Raw genomic sequence first — 18649 nt, 5'->3', positions numbered from 1 at the left:
TTTGGGGTGAAATGAGAGACCAGGGTTGAAAGGAAGGAGAAGAAAGGAGGGGAAAAAAGTGAAAGTGAGCTGGTGAGCAGGGGGGATGTAAGAAAATAAGTAACTTGAGAAGCAGCATTAACAAAACACTGATAGAAGCAGCACACATTTTGTTCCACAACTGTGTTAGCATCTGATGTGAGGAGAGGTGACAGGCACTGCTGTGAACAAGGACCAAAATCTGCAATTTTATTTTCTGAAAATAATGAAAACCACTGCTCTTATCACCACTTCAAAATAAAATACACATGTCTATTAAAATAAAAAGTTACTGTTTTTGTAGCAAAATGGCCAAGCTGGAAGAGTTGGAGGAAATTGATATTAGTGGGAACAAACTGAAAGCCATTCCAACAACCATCATGAACTGCAGACGTATGCATACTGTAATTGCTCACTCCAACTGCATCGAAGTCTTCCCAGAAGTCATGCAGCTTTCTGAAATAAAGGTAAGAAGTGAAAGTGCTTTGGATGAAGCAAATATAATGCAGCTTTACCAATTCTCCCCTCAGGTCTCTCATTGCTTCAGGATAGTGTATTCTCAGCAGTTACAGAGATCTGACAGCTGCTTTCTCCTCTGAGGTCATATGCAAAATATTCGCCCCTGTGCTGCCTTACAGCGGAAGGGAAGAGCAGCCTCAACATCTGATATTAGGCTCACCTTCACCACATCCTATCTTCTCTGCCAAATAAGTGTTAATTGTCTTCCTGTGACAGTCTGTTACGATAGAACTGAAACATTTGGCAAGAGCTATGCGTAATTAACTCTTGCTGCCTTGGCAATTGGTTGATTGTGTAGGAATGGACTTTGTCTAGAGTGCGTGTTCAAAACCGCTGAAGCTGCAAAATTGAATAGGCCTTGGGGACAGAGATAAATTCCAGGAGCACAGGATTTGAGTATTCAGGCAAGCTACTTTAATTTTCCTAATTGCAGTCATATTTTGCACAAGCGGAGGAATGCTTAATCCGTCTCTTGTGTGCGTTTCCAGCAGTAATTCTGTACTTTTCCTGACACCTATTTCAGTGGGACACGTTCTTACCTTGGCCATGCTGAGGAGTGCTGCTACTTACCTTTTGTGAATCAAGTTCCTGCTTCTCACCTGGCTCTAGTGCAGCGTATTTCACACTGTGTGCTCTTCTCTGCTGACCAAAGCTGGGAGACAGTTAACTCACAGCATTCAAATCTTGTGATACGGAGGAAAATTTGCCATCCCCTGAGGCTGAGAAATGAGTACCTATTCACGGGCTCAAAACAACTTAAGTGTCCTTCAGGCACTCCGAAAAGTCAAAAGGCTGAGTTCCCACACTGCCCTGTGTGCCTCAGTGTCCGGGGTAAGGCAGAGCAGCGGGAGCAATAATTCTGCTGGACAGCGAGTGCACGTAAAGATGAGCTTTGTGGTCTTAGCCAGGAAATCTCAAACAAACTTGCGGGTTTTGGATACTCCTCCCTCTTTGGAACAATGGCCGCAGGAAGCCAAGGGCCATTTAGAATCAATCAGAAGCAAAGCCTTTTTTCTTAGAGGAAGAATTGGGGTGGGGGAGTGAGGCTCTGTGCCATAAACATTGCTTTAAAAATGCGAGGGTGGTGTTAACCAAAAGAAAAAGAAATTAGTTTAATGTAAACACGCTGATAGGGAACAATCAACTTTTCCCTTTTGTTCGTGTGTTTTGGGGAAAGCTGAATGCTTATAAAAGCGTGGGCATTTAAAGTGCTACTCTGACATAATACTTAGCAGAAATATGTTCTTGGAAGACCTGGCAATTTTTCCTCCTGATGGTTCCCTACAGTTATTCAGTTCTCTTTAGCAGAAGAAAAAGGCATGGGTGCCATTAACTGTTTTGGGACTGCAAGGGTAGCCTGCATGACTTTGTCTAAGAGAGCACAGTGCTGTAGGAGTGCACCTTTGTGGAAAGAAAATGCTCGGTCTGTACTCAAGGCTGGTTTTGGCTTGGCAAGGTGAGTTCATACAGTTGCCAGGTGGGAAGGTGCCTTGTTGGGCATAGGGGTTCTTCTGGCCTCTTGGTGACTTCTCTAGGTCGGGCTTGGTGTTCATCAGTTTGTAGGTCAAGGTTGTGCTCCCTGGCTATCTCTGTTACTTAGCTATAACTGGAGCTCCTTCTTGGGTACGTGAGAGCATTCAAAATGTGCCAAAGCAAGTTCAGAATTTATTGTTTGAGTGTGGATGTGGTCATTGGGTAACATGAGTTTGCTTTTAACAAAGCACAGAGTTGTGTAGTCTCATGTCACCTCTGTGATTATATCATATCTGATGGCTAATTTTAGTTCGAGTGGCACTCAAACACTAAACTTCTTGGGAAACTCTGTTACCTGAGGTAATGGCTGTTCTCTTTTTGTTCTGACATGCTATGTTTTTGGAGTCAGTGATACTAAAACAGTTAGTAGCAGCAGTTACTGCGCTGTCTCAAATAATTTCTGAAGGAAAGGTAGCATAAATGATGATGCTTTTACACTGCAATAACTCTAGGATGTCCAAATACAAGGTTGTTTTAGTCATACAGTTGTCTCTAAGCCTTTTTTACACGCTGCGGTCAAGGCTACAGAAGTTATGTGTTGTCCTTTGTCTTAGAGCCAGGCGGATGTCACTGAGGTAAGTTATACAATACATTTTTAGGGCTTTTATTGTACTTTGTGACAGTTTTTTATACCGTCAGAGGTAGGTTTTTCTGTGCACGCTGCAGTGTCTTCTGCAAGTGACCGAGCAGCTGGAAGCTCAGGCATCTGAGTCGATGCCCCAGCAGACTCTTCCTTACAGCTGTCGTTTGACTTCAGTTTCCTTGACTTACAAAAATAAAAAAGGGCATTTCTAAAATTGTTACCCAGCATCCTGGTGTTCTTTTGCAGTCAAACAGCTGAGTAGTCCTTGCTGCTTGAGCAGAGCTCAGTGACCCAGGCTTGCTTTTTCCACCTGGGACTTGGCTTTACTCAATCATCTGATTTTTTTTTTTTTCTGTTGGCCCATCAGTTGCTTCTCTTTTGTGGTTGTCTTGCTGGGCTGCTATGGCGAGGGTGATACAGAGGTTTCTTGTCACAGGCTTGGGTCAAGCTTCTCTTTCACAGGAGCATTACCTTGAGATCTGAAGTAAGTGGAGATCTAGTAGCAGTATCATCTTAAAGATGAAACTCTCAAACTTTGCTAGTTTTTCTCCTGGTTAAATAGAGCAGTGTTGGTATGTCCACCTTCAGTCATGGCTGGAGATCACTCAAGTTCTACCCAGCCTTGAAGAAAACAGTCACAAAGCTGTAGATGCGTTGTAAGCAAAAGGTGAATATTAAACCCTGCTCTCCAGCTGGCCCATCCAGTACAAAATGCTGTGTGCAGTTGCAGGAGTTGTTCTTCTGGCGCTGCACGGGTGGGGCAACACCAGCTTGTGTTAAAATAACGCATGAGGAAATTTGGATCAGTTAGGAAATGCGCTTTCCTGCTTGCTGGGGAGTAGGATAAGGACTAAATGTAATGTAGATATGCAGAAAGTCCCTCTTTGCCTGTTCTTCAAACAGTACAAATAAAGTCTAAGAAATCCTAACCTGATGAGTAAGCTGTCTTCACTAGTGCCTGGGGACCAAGGGGTCCCCTGTGGAGCGTCCCTACCTTTGGCATGTTGTGCATTTAATGAGAACACTGAAATTACCCATTTCTTTTGTACTCCTCATTCCAGCACACTCTCCCGTCACATCCATAATGGCATTGAGGTGTTGAGCACAGCAAGGCCCGCTGGCAGCTGCTTTCATCTGCACAGTAATTTCTGGCTCTCTGGAAGGGGCGAGGAGTTGCGTAGAGGAAAAAAGCTCCTGGAGTAACTTCTGTTGAAAGCTCCTGGAGTAACTTCTGTTGAGCTGTCCGCTGTTTTGTTTTCGTGACAGATTTAAACTCTGATTTCCTTATCAGGCTTAGATAACGTCAGCGGTTTGTTCTTCCTAGATAATGAGGCCCCCATACTGGACAGCCTCAGGATTCAAGATGTGGATTGGAAATGTATTATTTCCACTGCGTATACTTAATAAAGGGTTAGGAGATTTTTCTTTTCCAGACTGCACTAGGTTATCTTATGCCTTCTTCCAGCTCAGGACCCAATTACTTCGAATATTCCTACAAAAATGAAAGTGTCTCTTGGAAATTACATAATGGTCAAAATGCATCTCCCCTGCCCCTTCTAGCTTTCTCTCTTATTAAAGTTTTTGAAGTCTTTCTCTTTTTGCAGGTTGAAAGTAGAAAATTCTCTTTTGAAAGGTGTGGATAGTTCTTGTCATTTGTTAAATACCAGCCTGCTCTGTCCTTTCAAAATTTTTTTTGCATTTTTTGATACATGCTACACTGGTGGCCCTGTAATAGATTTTGAAGAGTTGGTTTTGTTCTAAAATGCCGTAGTTTTCCCTGTGCATTGTCTTTTGTCTGGACATGCACCTTTAAATGATGTTTGTTTGGGGATTTTGTCATTTTAGTGCACTTCTTCGAGCTAATTTATGCTTATTGAGTGAAGAGCTAGCAAGTTTCTCTGCTGTTTTGTATCTTCTGTTTTCTGAAATGTTTGAGCTTTAATTTTTTTCCACTCATTTTATTGACTGCTTATTTAAATAGGAATCCATCTAAAATGACAAACCACGTTCAAAGCTTCTCTAACATGTTTTTCCTTTCCCCCTCTACTCCTCCTCGCCACATGCATTTATAACACTGCTTATTTTAATATCCCTCAGTAAATTCTGAATTCCTGAGAACTTGCTCGTACTTCTGCTGGTTTAAACTGAGTTTGGAGGAGGGACTGCTTGCTCGCGGTTTAGAAGCCCCAATTGTATTTCTCTCCCATTTCCTATATCCATTAAAAGACTAGCAGCTGTTTTCATCAGTAACGTTTTTTCTTAAATACTTGAAAATAAACTGACCATCCTTGTCTCTGTGAAGAACAGACAAACCTTACTAGTTTTGTAACAGGATGACACTTGGCCAGAGATGGAAATAGAGGGAACATATTTCTAGGTGTCCCAAGCATCTGGGAAAATGGCTAAATGCCATATGAAAGTTTTATTTGCAAGAGCCACTTACCTAAATGAATGTTCGTAGCTCTCAATTGCAGCCTTTATTGTTCATGAAACATGCCTTACTACATTTAATCAACAATTGTATGATCTCGATGACAGCTGAATTCTCTTGCTTACTTGGCTGCTTTCCTTTTGCAGTGTGTGGACCTAAGCTGCAATGAACTGAGTGAAATCACACTGCCTGAAAACCTGCCTCCAAAGCTACAAGAGCTGGACCTGACTGGAAATCCCAGATTAGCCTTGGATCACAAAACCCTAGAGCTGCTGAAGTAAGTTACCCTACAGAGTTGGGAGGGGGCAGAGCGACCCCTGTCACTAGGGTGTGACAAAACCAAATACAGAGGAAGGTAAATCTCCTCAAGGAGTATGGCTCCCTGTTGTCTGTGGGTCACAAAGTGAGGGATTGTATGGGTCGTTCAGAAATTAGTACTTCATTAAAGAGGATGACTTTACCCACTTCAGGGCAATTGTTTTCAGTTGTAAAACCTGAAGGGGTCTGCTAGCCTGGTATAACTGCTCTTGGGCCAGTTTCGATCTCCATTTCACTTCTGACATTAAATTCTACCAAAATACTTATTTTATTTCACCACTGAGATGGTAGTAGCTGCTTATTGTATTTCTTTTGTTCGCATTCATCTGCTTTGGTCTGTCTTCACTGTTGCACATGCTACTTCTTGTCACCCTTCATATCTCTCTGCTTTTGTTCTAGAAATATATATATTTCTGTTTTTCATCATTAAAAACTCTGCTGAAGACTCAGGTCTCTCACCCTGCTTGCAGCAGAGCTCGTTCCCTTGCTTTTGGGACCCTTTGTTTCCTTCTCATCTACCTGCCCTGGGACTTAAGCATCACCTGTAACTCAAATCTGCTGAGTGCCCTGTGCCTCCCTTTTCAGTGTGTTGGAAAACTCTTGCACTAAAGCAGATCATATGTGGATAGTGGTGCTACACTGAGCTTTCCTTGTGTTCTGAAGGGAACTGCATTAACTCTCTTTGATCCTTAAAAATTGAATGATTCCAGGAAGGGTGGATTTACTTTTTAAGAGTTGAGCAGTTGCTTCATGTGCTTTGCTTTTTAAATGGCTAAGGTCAGTCACTGGAGTAGTAAACCTCATCTGTTGTGACGACGAGGGAAACTTACAGTGTGAGTTTGCTTTTAGCTTGAATCAGCAGGTTTTATCAAATTTAAGTGGAAATTTGAATAATGATGAGTGTTTGTCGATAAAAAGAAGAGTCAACACTCTGCAACAGCGGAAGAAAAGAGGTGTTCCTCTGTTTTAAGAGCTGCTTTATTGTATACAGGAAGCCTTCCTGAAGAAGCAGTGTGTAATGTTGCTCTGGTTCATAGGAAAATACATATCTATAAAGATAGATATATTACAAAGCTAATTGAATTGTGTCAAAACTTAAAGTGAAAGATCAGCTTTTCTTGTGTATAACCCAGCAGATGACATGGACAAGCCAGCCTCTTGCCACTTAAGTATTCAGGCTTCATGCCCCATAGCATTATTGTACAGATTTAAGTCCTGAATAGCAGAAGAGTAGTGTGGCCCAGTTACGTGCCATATTTTCACTATCATATGCATTGTCTTTAATTCACGGAAAACTTTTTTTTTTCCTCTTGTGAGTGAGTTTTGGTTATTTTTTTTTTTTTAAGAAATTATTCTTAAGACCTCAGGTCTGTTCTCTTTCCTAATATTCATTAGCCACAGTCAGGTGTTTCAGACCTCCCAAGGGGCTTCTTAGTGTCAGCCCTGATAAACTGCACTGACTTTCTGTGGTATACTGCTATAATTGACTGTGAAGGAGGAGGTGCTCCCTTCACTTGGTTTTTTGTGGCAGGCACAAAAATACTTGTGCACTTGGTACTTTTTATATCTTCCTTCTGCATGAGATAGGCAGCTCTCCATCTGCGCCCTGGCAGGATTCAAGAAGGTAGTAGGTTAATATGTATTCTCAGTGCTGCTGAGAGGAAGAGTCCTGTCATGCATGCTTGCTTTTTTAATATATATGGAGATCTTAAAGGAGGCTTGCATGCTTAGGAGGATGATTCATTTGTAATAATTTTCAGTAGCAGTGAAATAAAAAAGAAGAGATGCTGCTACCCAGGTTTTTAGGAAATAGCATCTAGTTCAGATGTAATGGGAGTTTAAAATTAAGGACAAAACAAACCATGCTGTCCAGAATCCTTAGCCCATCCTGCCTGCATAGGATGTGCTGCTGGATATCGTTTCTGTCCAGGAATGTGGTCTATTTGTAGTGGTGGCACTGAGGAAGCTGAAGTTAATGTGTAGAGGTGGCTTTTTCCACCGCTGCTGGGAAGCCTTGAGACAACTCTGAGTCATTGACCTGCCCGGGAACCAGGGGTCAGTCAACTCTGTTAAAAAAGAAACAAACAGAAGATCCCTTTTGATCCAAGTTCCTGTGCCCTGTAAGATAAGTGCCTTGTATGAGAGGTCTGTGAAGAAAGTGTGTTTGCTTGTGTGTGTAGTGGTTTGCAGGTGGAGACAGAGTTAAAATCTCTGCTACTCCAGAAGAGACCCAGGTTTCCAGTTTGATTTGGGGTCAGATAATCTTTTCTAATGCTCGTGGGGAGATGTTTGCCTCCTGTTTGTCACAGATGGCTGCAACACCCAGGGCTTAAAGCACCAGTGGTTCTAACATTATTTATGTAATTTGTTTGCTTTTAATCTGGCCTCGCTGGTGTACACCCTGACTATTAGCCTAAAAAGAAATCGAACTGGATGTGACAGTACTTTGGGTTATTTGAGGAAGGCTGTGCAATGCTGAAAAGACTTTTCTGTGTGTTCAGGTCAGGTGGGGGTTTGGCTAGAGAAAAATGAATGCTCAGAGTGAACAGTTAAACCCTTCTGCTTGTGTCCTTTTATGATTCATTTGGTTCATGAAAGGCTCGGGTGCCTTTGAAGTGTCTGCAGCGTGTGGGGAGCTTGCTTTTCCCTGCCTTTGGAAGAGAGCAGTAGGGAGCAGAGGGGAGGTCAGCTTTCCCCAGCCAAGCAGGGCTGTGAAGAGAAGGGCATAAACAGAGAGGGCTGGGCTCTTTTTAAGTCTCCACTATGCTGCTTGTGATACTTGAAATTCAGGCTAAAGGCTATGTTGGTAGTAAATTGGAGGGCAGAGAATCAAGGGCCTGAGTGAAAATTGGTCTGTACAATTGGGGAAGGCAGAAGGACTGTGCTCACTGTCGAGGCTGGCTCTTGCAGGTTGGTGCAGGACCAGGGTGGGGTGGATTTTGAGTTTGTGGGCATTTTGGCAGAAGGCTGTTTCTACCCACTGATGTTTCTAAAGAATTTTTCTTTCCCCATTTAAGGGATAGGGTGGGTCATGCAGGAGGTTTCATTTGAGTACAATAAAAAGAGCCCAGAGACTTGTTCTTAAAAGAGGTGAGAGAGATACATAAATTAAAAAAAAATTCCCCTGTGACAAATTTGCCTTGTTTTTTTCCTGCTGGGTCAGGTTTGAAACAAATAGCTCAGGGGTGAGGGCAGGGAAAAGAAAAGCGGGCTAAGCTGAACAGTGCAGCTGACACCGACAGAGAGGCTGTCATTTACTGCTTGTTCTTTGTATACACACACATAAAAGTAACCACTTCGGATGTCCTGCTTCATTTTATTCTGTTAAATGTATTACTAAGAACTGGGAGGGAAAAAAGCTGTTATCTTTGTGTTTTAAGCTGGAACATGTCATCACTTCAATCCATTGCATCTTTCCCCTTTCCTTTCTCCATGTAGCAATATCCGATGCTTCAAGATCGACCAGCCTTCAGCCGGCGATGCTTCGGGAGCGCCAGCGGTGTGGAGCCACGGCTACACAGAAGCGTCTGGTGTTAAAAACAAGTATGGCCTGGCGTTGCTTTTATTACACGAGCATCCCTGCAGCAGAGCGCCTTCATGCTGATACAAAGAAATCCTTTTTTCAGTGAAAGTTTTGGGGGTGTTTTGGGTCTCACAAAGGCAGAGGCCATGCCATGGCTCTATATTTGTAAACCAGGCCCCTGCCTGCCTCTCAACTTTGGTCTTTGTTGGGGAAGTTGCTAAGATACAAGTGTAACCGACACATTTTGTCTGTGCAAGGCTCCGGTGCTTGCAAAAGATCTGAGTGTTTAAAAGCATTTTTCTCTTTGCAAAGGTTCTTTATCTTCAACCAAAGGATGTTTACCAAGCAAATCAGAGATACTAAAGGAAGATGTAGAATGGCCAAAACTCTGAATATTCATAGCGTGCGGAGCTCCTGTGACTAAGGCAGCACTTGACAAATAATGTACCAAGAGTCTGCTAGTCTCTCTGTTGCTGGCAATGTGATGAATCTTTCTTTGTTCCTTAAATACCTTTTTAGAAATCTTCTGCTACCTAGGTTTCCATAGCCAGTGCCAGCAAGGCTTTACTTACCAGTAACTGACTTAACACTCAACTTGGTCACTGGCATGGATGGCTTTTGAAGGAGCAAGCGCAGCGATGTTGTTTCAGAGATACTTTGCCCCCTATTTCCACAAATAAGGGACTTGTTCACATGCTGAAAAGGAGGCAGAATCCTTAGGGCTTGGCTTGAACTTCCTGGATAGCTGTCTCCACATCTTAGCACTGCTGATGGGCCTGACTCTTCTCCACAGCTCAGAAAGCAGCCCTGAAATGCTTGTGAGCAGAGGTGGTTAAAACTATCTCTCAAACCAGGCTGAATCTCTCTGGTCAGAATGGCAAGATGAGAAACAGGTAGTGGGTAGCAACCTTGATGTTCTCCTTTGTTTTCACTAGGCTGTGTGTGGCGGCACTTTCAGCCAATAATTTCTGCGACAACCGGGAGGCGCTCTATGGTGTTTTTGATGGTGACCGCAACGTGGAAGTGCCATATCTGCTGCAGTGCACAATGAGTGACATCTTAGCAGAGGAGCTGCAGAAAACAAAAAATGAGGAGGAATACATGATCAACACTTTCATCGTTATGCAGAGGTAGGTCTTGTATGTGAGCCTTTATTACTGTGTGTATGTTCACTGGACAGTTTGCTTTCAGGTCAGACACCTGCTTTTTTATTGCTTTGAAAAAAAAAAAGCCTTGGTATCTGGCTGCTGTTTTCTTTTATTGCTTGTTTTGTGAATGTTGCTCTCTGTTCCTTTCAGATGTGGGGAGAAAAACACCAACACCTCCCCACCCAAACAAACAAACAGAAAACCCCACCTGCAAAGTTACTAAATCCTCATGTCTAAGTAGTGGGTGGTGTTTTACTCTCTTCTGGTATCTTCTTTAAGTCTTAGGATTCACAATTGGCCATAACCAAGTCAGTGGTATGAATCTCTTGATTGTCTTTTAAACTTCCTTACTACTACTGGCTGCAAAGCCTGGGCTGATCCTCACTGTTTCTCTGTACCAATTCCAGTTATTTAAGGCTACACAAAACATGCAGTCTGACTCCCTAGAAATGTATCTCTCCTGTCATCCCTTTGGCCTTAGAATATATTTGAGCAGGACCCATCCAAAGAGATTGTGATACAATAGCTGTGAGTGTAATAGTAGCTCAGTGTAGTGGTTTGGAAACCCGTGTGCTTGACAGAAGAAGAAATTGTGCCTGGGGAGGCACTGAGCGAAGGAGGAGTGCGAAGGGAACGGAACAAAGGAGAACGGAGAGGTCAGGGAAACAAAGGAGAAAGCAAATAAGCAGCTTAGAGACCAAGGAAATGGGTCAAGTTAAAAGTAGCATTGCTTATTGTTTAACAGCTACGCCTTTGGAAAGGAAAAGTACTCAAGTTCTGGTATCAGGAAAGATATGGAAGCAGTAGCGTGGTATTGAACCTTACAAACACAAGTAAAAATGCATCCTTCCCATAACTGCTTATAACAGTGCCTCAGCTGAGAAGGTGGTTGCCAGGTACTTGAAATATTCAAAAACAATAACAAATTTGAGTATTGAAAATACTTAAGTGGTTTTGTTTACTAGTAATGCAATTCCACAGAAATGTGGCATTCCAACAAAAAGCTGTGCTTTTTTTGGTCTCAAGTCAAAACAAGCTAACCACTTCTTTGGAAAACCAGAAGTAGTATTGATTGCAGTTGCATTCAGCCATTCATTGAGGATTCTTACAGGTGATGTGCAACACTCCGGAAGTGTATTTTTAAAAAATAAAATTAAAAAGCACGTTGAAGCTCGGTTACAAATTTATTGTGCATTCTCTCCCCAGGACTTTGAATCAAAAGTTCTTGCCAGCTGCACCTAGCTTTGATATAAATTATAGTAACCTCTATAATTAGCTTTCTAATTACTGTAATTCCTAATTACTGTAAGAGAAGGCCCTGATAAACAAGATACTGGGAAGAATAGGTGGTTTTTCACAGTCTAGAATTGAAATGAATTTCTGAAAGCTTTGGGTTTATCTGCAGATTATTTTTTTTCACTTTGACCCCTGCTAAAACAGCAGGCTTAAGTATTTCTAAGAACCTATTTAATGGATTAGTAACTGACAAGATAAATGAAAAGTGTGTCTTCTTACAGTGAAGTTCACAGCCACTGTGCTTTTTTGATCATCGTTTGATACTTGTAAGAGCATCATTCGGAAGACATTACAAAACAGTGAACCTCTGCCTTCTGTTTGTACTCAAAAATAGAGTTTTTACGGTTACAATTATTATTTTATAATAAAATCTGTTGCTTGAGAAGCCAAAGAAATAGCTGAATTATATGAACCCCCCTTTTTAAGCTCTACCTATGCTCATTTAATAGTTCTCAGTACTTTTCTAACCTCTCTGTTTCCCTTGATCTGACCTTTAAAACAAACGTCTTTAAGATGTAGAGGAAGAGGGACAACTGTGTGATTCTTAGAAGTGCAAAGATGTTTTTTGTTGTTCTAAAACTGAGCAGATTTGAGTATCTGCATATGTGTAAATAACACATTGCCTGGGAGCTGCACGTGATTTCTCTGCAGCGCTGCCGTGGTGTCACAGTCCTCAGTGGACATTTTTGTTTCAGTCCCAGTGATCCAACAGAGTCAATGCCCTGGGTGCTTGTGGTTGCAGAACAGTGGCCTTTTCTCCATCGTACCCGTAACATTTGTTTTCCAATTAAAGAACAATCACTGTTTTGTTTAAATTCCAGGAAACTCGGAACAGCTGGACAAAAACTTGGAGGCTCTGCTGTCCTTTGCCATATAAAACATGATCCCATGGACCCTGGTGGATGCTTCACGCTGACCTCAGCAAATGTGGGGAAGTGCCAAACCATTCTCTGCCGGAATGGGAAACCTCTGCCTTTGTCCAGGTGTTATGTGATGAGTTGTGAAGAAGAGCTGAAGAGGATTAAGCAGCATAAAGCCATTATCACAGAGGTTAGAGAATCTCAGGGACTGTTGCAACTTGCAGCTTCCTTGAAGAACATTTGCACAGCAATGCATGAAAATACATGTCAACATTAGTAATCTCTAACAAGTAGTCTTAATGGTATGGGTTCCAGAGTTGCAATTTTCCTTTCACAGTGATTCATATTATCATCATAATTCAAATTATCATGCAGTTAAGTTGCTTTTCCATCCTATTGCCATGCTGGATTTTTAGTTAGCTTCAGAGAGCGAGTGACTGTCAGCGTGTTGCATTGAAACAGGAAAGCAGACACCCTCCTCCTAATGGGGAGAGAAATTGCTGTGTTGGAGCTGTCATGAGGAGCCTCTACAGTCAAAAAGGATGAGAGGGCAGAGCATTTGGAGCAATGCCGTCCTTTCCTTAGGAGATTCCTTGCTCCTGGCAGGCTGACTTTGCTGTCGGAGCTCCTATGTTCCCAGAGCTGCCCTTTGACAGGCAGGTCTTGAAGGGAGCACTCGCCCAAAAGGAAAACCCACCCTGTGCTCAGCTGAACCATGAGAGAGGAGGCGACTATTTGTTCCCTTCTTACAAGCTTGAAGCCACCACTGTCAGTTTGGCTTTGCCTTGTGTGACACATGCATAGAAATAGATAAATACTGAATCTTCTTAATGGTGGAGGAGAGGGCAGAAGACTCACTGCTGTGAGCCCGTGAGCAGGGGGTGTGTGTAGGGGAGAGTGTGTGTGCGTGGAGTAAGTCGTGTGCCAGGGAAAGGTGATGACTGGGATCTCAAACGTGACAGGTTTGAAGGCAGTCACTCCAATGTAGTGTGCATCACCGAGGCAGGCTCATTGTGTTGTTCCATAGAGGAAAAGGGAGATTTCTGCACTGAATCTGAAGATGACTCACTGATTTCATGCACGCTGATGGCTTATCACTGCTGTCAGCCTTCTAATGGGGAAGTTAACAAGCCGACAAGGATTTTTTTTCCCTCTGTGTGGTTTTGAAGGGGAAGCTTTTTTTAGTCTTGGTTCACTGTTCTGTGGTTATCTGCTTTATAATAACTGCTGCAGTCATCAGCTGGACCAAATGAGTGTAAATCCTCACCGTTGTTGTTGTTGTTCTCCAACTCGCAATTAGCAGGCTGCAGCTCTCCCCAGCAGGCTGACAGATAGCTGGGTTTGCTGTTTCAGACACTTGCTCTGCTTATTCTGGCAGCTTGGATCCTAACCAGAACAGGATCCTGGGGTTTGGACGTGCATGGGATTTACTTCTCAAATACATCCATTTTTACTGATGTTTTCCCTTTGGATATTACTTCTCCTCCCCTTGGAAATGTCGTATCTAAGTGGAAACGTAGTAAGTAATTGGGGCATGTAAAACATTTCACTACAACTCAGCTGACTGAGAAATGCAGACTTGCTCTCTGCTGCATTTGGCTTGCATGCTTCATTTGAAGTCTGCTTTTTCTTTTTTTGTAAATGAACTTTTGTTGCTGAAGTGATGAGCCAGGTTGAAACCTGCAATTGTTACAGCTGCAAGAGAAGAGTCATAACTGAACGACCTGGCCCTGTATCAAGTGGAGCTGTGTGTGGCTTTGCCCTGCGTACAGCCAGATACCGTGGGCGGAGGAGGGATGAGTCTGACTCAGTGGTAAAACATGAGTCCAGTTGGCGCTCGCAGCTGCAGGAGCAGAATAGATGGCTCTTTGTTGCAGACTTCTGCCTTGTTGGTCTGCGCATAGGTGATGCTGATGACAAATCAGTGGGATGTAGGAGGTGCAGCGCAGGATTGGAAACCAGCCATTGCTGTGCTCTAATCCCAGCTCTGTCACCTCCTTGCAAGTCACTTTGCTTTTCTGTCTTTGCATCTGTAAATGGCAGTGTTTGGGGTACTGTAAAAACAGCCATCAGGAAAATGCAAGGAGATGCAGGTGCTGTGTATCCTTGTCTGCTTTGTTTCCAGTTTCCTGTCCTTTCTAATTTCAGGATGGCAAAGTGAATGGAGTGACAGATTCAACAAGAATCTTGGGGTACACCTTTCTTCACCCGAGTGTTGTGCCGCGTCCTCACGTCCAGTCCATCACCTTAACTCCGCAAGACGAGTTCTTCATCCTGGGAAGCAAGGGGCTGTGGGACAGCCTCTCGATGGATGAAGCGGTGGAGGCAGTCAGAAACGTGCCTGACGCGCTGGCGGCCGCGAAGAAGCTTTGCACTTTGGCCCAGAGTTACGGCTGCAACGACAGCATCAGCGCTGTTGTGGTTCAGCTCAACGTGACGGAGGACAGCTTCTGCTGCTGTGAACTTAACGGGGTCCCACCGCCCAGCCCAGGCATTTTCCCACAGTCTGTCAATGTGGTCATCAAGGACAGGCCAACAGATGCACTTGGGATGCCGTCCTCGAGTAGCGGCATGGCTTCAGAGATCAGCAGTGAGATCTCCACCTCCGAAATGAGCAGCGAGGTGGGGTCCACGGCCTCTGACGAGCCACCCCAGGTAGCCATGAACGAAAACAGCCCGGCCTACCCAGGGGAGCAGCGCTGCATGCTGCACCCCGTCTGCCTCTCCAATTCTTTCCAGCGGCAGCTCTCCAGCGCCACCTTCTCCAGCGCCTTCTCCGACAACGGCCTTGACAGCGACGATGAGGAGCCGATCGAAGGGGTGTTCACCAACGGCAGCCGCGTGGAAGTGGAGGTGGACATCCACTGCAGCCGAGCGAAGGAGAAGCAGCTTCTCCAGGTGCCATGCTGCACCCCGTCTGCCTCTCCAATTCTTTCCAGCGGCAGCTCTCCAGCGCCACCTTCTCCAGCGCCTTCTCCGACAACGGCCTTGACAGCGACGATGAGGAGCCGATCGAAGGGGTGTTCACCAACGGCAGCCGCGTGGAAGTGGAGGTGGACATCCACTGCAGCCGAGCGAAGGAGAAGCAGCTTCTCCAGGTGCCAGTGGAAGCCAGCGACGAAGGTATCGTCATCAGTGCCAATGAAGACGAGCCCGGCCTGCCCAGGAAAGCTGAGTATTCTGCCACGGGCACGATAGGGCGCCGGCGCGGCAACGGCTCTGTGGCGCCACAAGAGAGGAGCCATAACTTAATTGAAGTCGCGACGGATGCGCCGCTCAGAAAAACCGGGGGCTACTTTGCTGCTCCAGCACAGCCCGATCCTGACGACCAGTTTATCATCCCACCAGAGCTTGAGGAAGAAGTCAAGGAGATCATGAAGCAGCACCAGGAACAGCAACAACAGCAGCAGCAGCAGCAGCCGCGGCAGTACCCGATGGACCACCTGGCAGACTATTACGACACACCACTATGACCCACTCTATTCACTGCTCAGAAATGAACTAACAAACAAGGAGACTGGAGTGCGGGACCTCCTTGCATCACAGCAGGAGTTTTCCTTATCCTTTTTCTTTATATACTTCCTTTTCCTTATCCTGCCACTACAGAGAACTGCAGCTTTTCAGTTTGTTAGGTTTAATATTCATTGACTTTCTTCTAGAGACGCTTGACCGGTAAAGTTTAAAATAGTTAACCTTCCCTTAACATATCAAATATAAAAACAAAAAAACAAACAAAAAAAATAATAAAAAGGTTTAATATATTGCTGAGAAACAGATGATGATGTAATATTTTTTAAAATGGCTTGTTTGTTTTGTTTGAAAAGCAGGGCAGTGCTAAATGATTTAAGTAATATTGTAATACTGTATTTCTTTGAGAGAAAAGGCTTTTTTTGGTCTTGAAAATGATAGACATTTGTAGAATATGGAGACTAACTCCTAGGAGTTGCTTTACTCTTTCAGGTGACTTAAGTCACTGAGATTCACTAATTTTCTCTGAGAGAACAGTTGATTGGGAAATTCCTGTAAATAGCTCAGTGTTGTATAGTGATGCTTACATGTTTTGTAGCCTTGGCATTAAGGACACAACCTGAAAAATTGACCTTTTTTCTTAAGCGACTCTTTGGGCCATGGTCATTGAGCAGAGCGGACTGAGTGGCTGTGTTCACGTTAGCTAGAGCCGAGCTGGTGTAGACCATTCAAAGAAACCCACTTTTTCCTCTGGCCTCTTTCTTTCCTGACTTTTACAGACACGTTTTGTTTGTGTTCCTTACTGCTGCCACAACCAGCATGATTGTATAGAGCTCATTTGCTGTAGAACATTTACATACCAAGAGTTATATTAAAGCCGAATGCACAAATGAACATGTCATAATTTTTGTTATAATAAAGATGAAATTTACACCTGATGTCTGCTTTCATGTCTGAATAGCTGAGCAGGGGCTTATCAGCACGCTGCTCAGTTTAAACCAAGAAGCATTGAAACTTTTGGCTCGATCACATTTTTTTACACTAATGGTAGAAGCTCACCTGTACCTTTAGAATTCAAAGGCCATGCAAAGTGGCCTTTAAAAGAGACGAAACAACTCTCTGAGGAATTGACCTGTTTCTTTTTTCTTCTTCCATCCTAATTCAGCACTATTGATTTGCCCTTTGCCACAGCATTTGCAGTGCCAGAAGACTGCAGAGGAGCGGTGCTCCGGCTCCGCCCCACTGGGACTGAGTAGCAGAAGATAGAAATGATGAAGGGAGAATGTGGGATGAAAAAAGGGAGGAAGAAAACATTGGATAGGAAGAGAAGAGGGGAAAACATAAGGAGAAGGTGGAAAAGTGAACTCAGCGCTACCTATGTAAACTCAGATTTGCTCAAATGTGTGGGATGAACTTGAGTTCAACGGCAGTTTGGTAGCAAAAGGGCATTTTTTGTGATTCTTGCAGGAAGGGAACACCACCTTTTTTTGATATTGCCTCCACCCGCCTGCACCATTTTACTTGTCCTCTTTCAAAAGCTGAGTTTGCGTGTGATCGTGACAGGGTCTTGCTCCTGCTTGGTGTTTGGGCTGTATTTTGGGAGAGGACTGTGGTAACAGGCTTTTGTCTTTCTCTGTTCTAGGGTGAATAGCCAAGGTAGGGCAGGATTGATGTGAAAAAAAGATTTCAATTTTCTTTTCCTTAAACAATCACAATAACAGCAGAGGAGCAAACGTGAAAATACCTGGTTTGGTAAATGTTAAATCACTGTCTGCTGTAGATTTAGAGGATTGTACTTCATTGTAATTTGAGCTTCAAAACAGCTCTTTCTTAAAGAAAACTCATTAAATAATGTATTTAAACAAAAAAAAAAGGTTTTTGTTTACTGGCTAGTAACTCATGGGTATTCTTTGGCAAACAGATCATATATTTCCAATTCTGTTGAATGATTCATTTTCCTTGGTGTCTCTGGGAAATGTTATCTCTTGTTTTCTCTGTCCAGATGTTGCTTGGGGCTGAAGGTGATAACTAGCAAGGACACTACAGTGGCCTTGGCAGTTACTATAATTTTAGGGTTTCCTGAGCAAGCTGGAAAATTCTCTGTACCCTAAAAAATATAAGAAAAAAGGCAATCTTCTGCTGCGTAGCACCCATTGCCAGTGGAGAAGTTATCCTGCTGCTGTCTGCGGTCTCTGTTCGTGATACAGTGCCTCTGGTGTGCTGTCCATGTGGTACCTCTGTAGCAGAGGTCAGAGCAGGGGTAGAGGGGGAATCGTGTCATGTCAGCTTTGGCCCAGTGCTGAGAACTCACACTCCCTGCTGTGCCCTTTTCTGGTGTTTCTGCTCTGCCTGAAGAGGCCATTTGTGGCAGTAGCCTGTCCAAATCAGTCGTAATGTGAAGGGTTGATGCATTCACAGGGACTTCATCCCTCTGCTGGGCTCTCCATAACGCGCTGAACTAGATCAGTAGGTTGGGTGGCTGGGAGCATCTTGGGAAAGTGTTGCATTTATTTTTAAACAAGGGCAAAGGGTATTTTGTTCTGGCTTTAAACTGGGACTTGGGAACAAGGTACAGTGTTTGCAAATTGTAATTTTTCTGGACATCTCTGTCCTCATTCACAAAGGGGGTCAGTAAGCTCTCATCTCGTGAGGACTGAAGCTGAAGTCATTGACGTGCATTACTGTCGTGTGTGATTTTATGATTGAGTGGTATATTTTACACAGTTTTGGCCAGCCAAGAACTGACTTGAAGAGAGAAGTGGATTTGTTTGCAGAACAAGTGGATTTGTTTGCAGAACTTGACAGCAGCTGTAGCAGGGGCAAGGGTTGGGGGCTAGTAAGAAAGGAAGGCTGCCAACTGGGGGAAACATGGAGCCATATTACCTTTATAGTGAAACATTGGGTTTCATGCAATGCACCAACATTGGGTGCAGAGGGTTGTGGTAAATGGAG

General features: G+C 43.7%; 1 protein-coding gene across 1 annotated transcript in view; it reads left to right on the top strand.

Moving 5' to 3' along the window:
• PHLPP1 (PH domain and leucine rich repeat protein phosphatase 1) overlaps positions 1–16635 on the top strand; it is a 65336-nt gene extending 48701 nt beyond the window's left edge. Inside the window, exons 12-18 of the mRNA XM_010181275.1 lie at positions 323–485; positions 5231–5361; positions 8841–8945; positions 9861–10055; positions 12191–12419; positions 14378–15127; positions 15316–16635. Of these exons, the coding sequence (XP_010179577.1) occupies positions 323–485; positions 5231–5361; positions 8841–8945; positions 9861–10055; positions 12191–12419; positions 14378–15127; positions 15316–15702 (1960 nt within the window). The 3' untranslated portion in view covers positions 15703–16635. The remainder of the gene's footprint in view (positions 1–322; positions 486–5230; positions 5362–8840; positions 8946–9860; positions 10056–12190; positions 12420–14377; positions 15128–15315) is intronic.
• Positions 16636–18649: the final 2014 nt, after the last annotated feature.

This window comes from Mesitornis unicolor, unplaced genomic scaffold (assembly GCF_000695765.1).
Source record: "Mesitornis unicolor isolate BGI_N332 unplaced genomic scaffold, ASM69576v1 scaffold3713, whole genome shotgun sequence".
NCBI classification, from domain to species: Eukaryota; Metazoa; Chordata; class Aves; order Mesitornithiformes; family Mesitornithidae; genus Mesitornis; species Mesitornis unicolor.
This window is presented reverse-complemented; position numbering and strand designations above follow the sequence as displayed.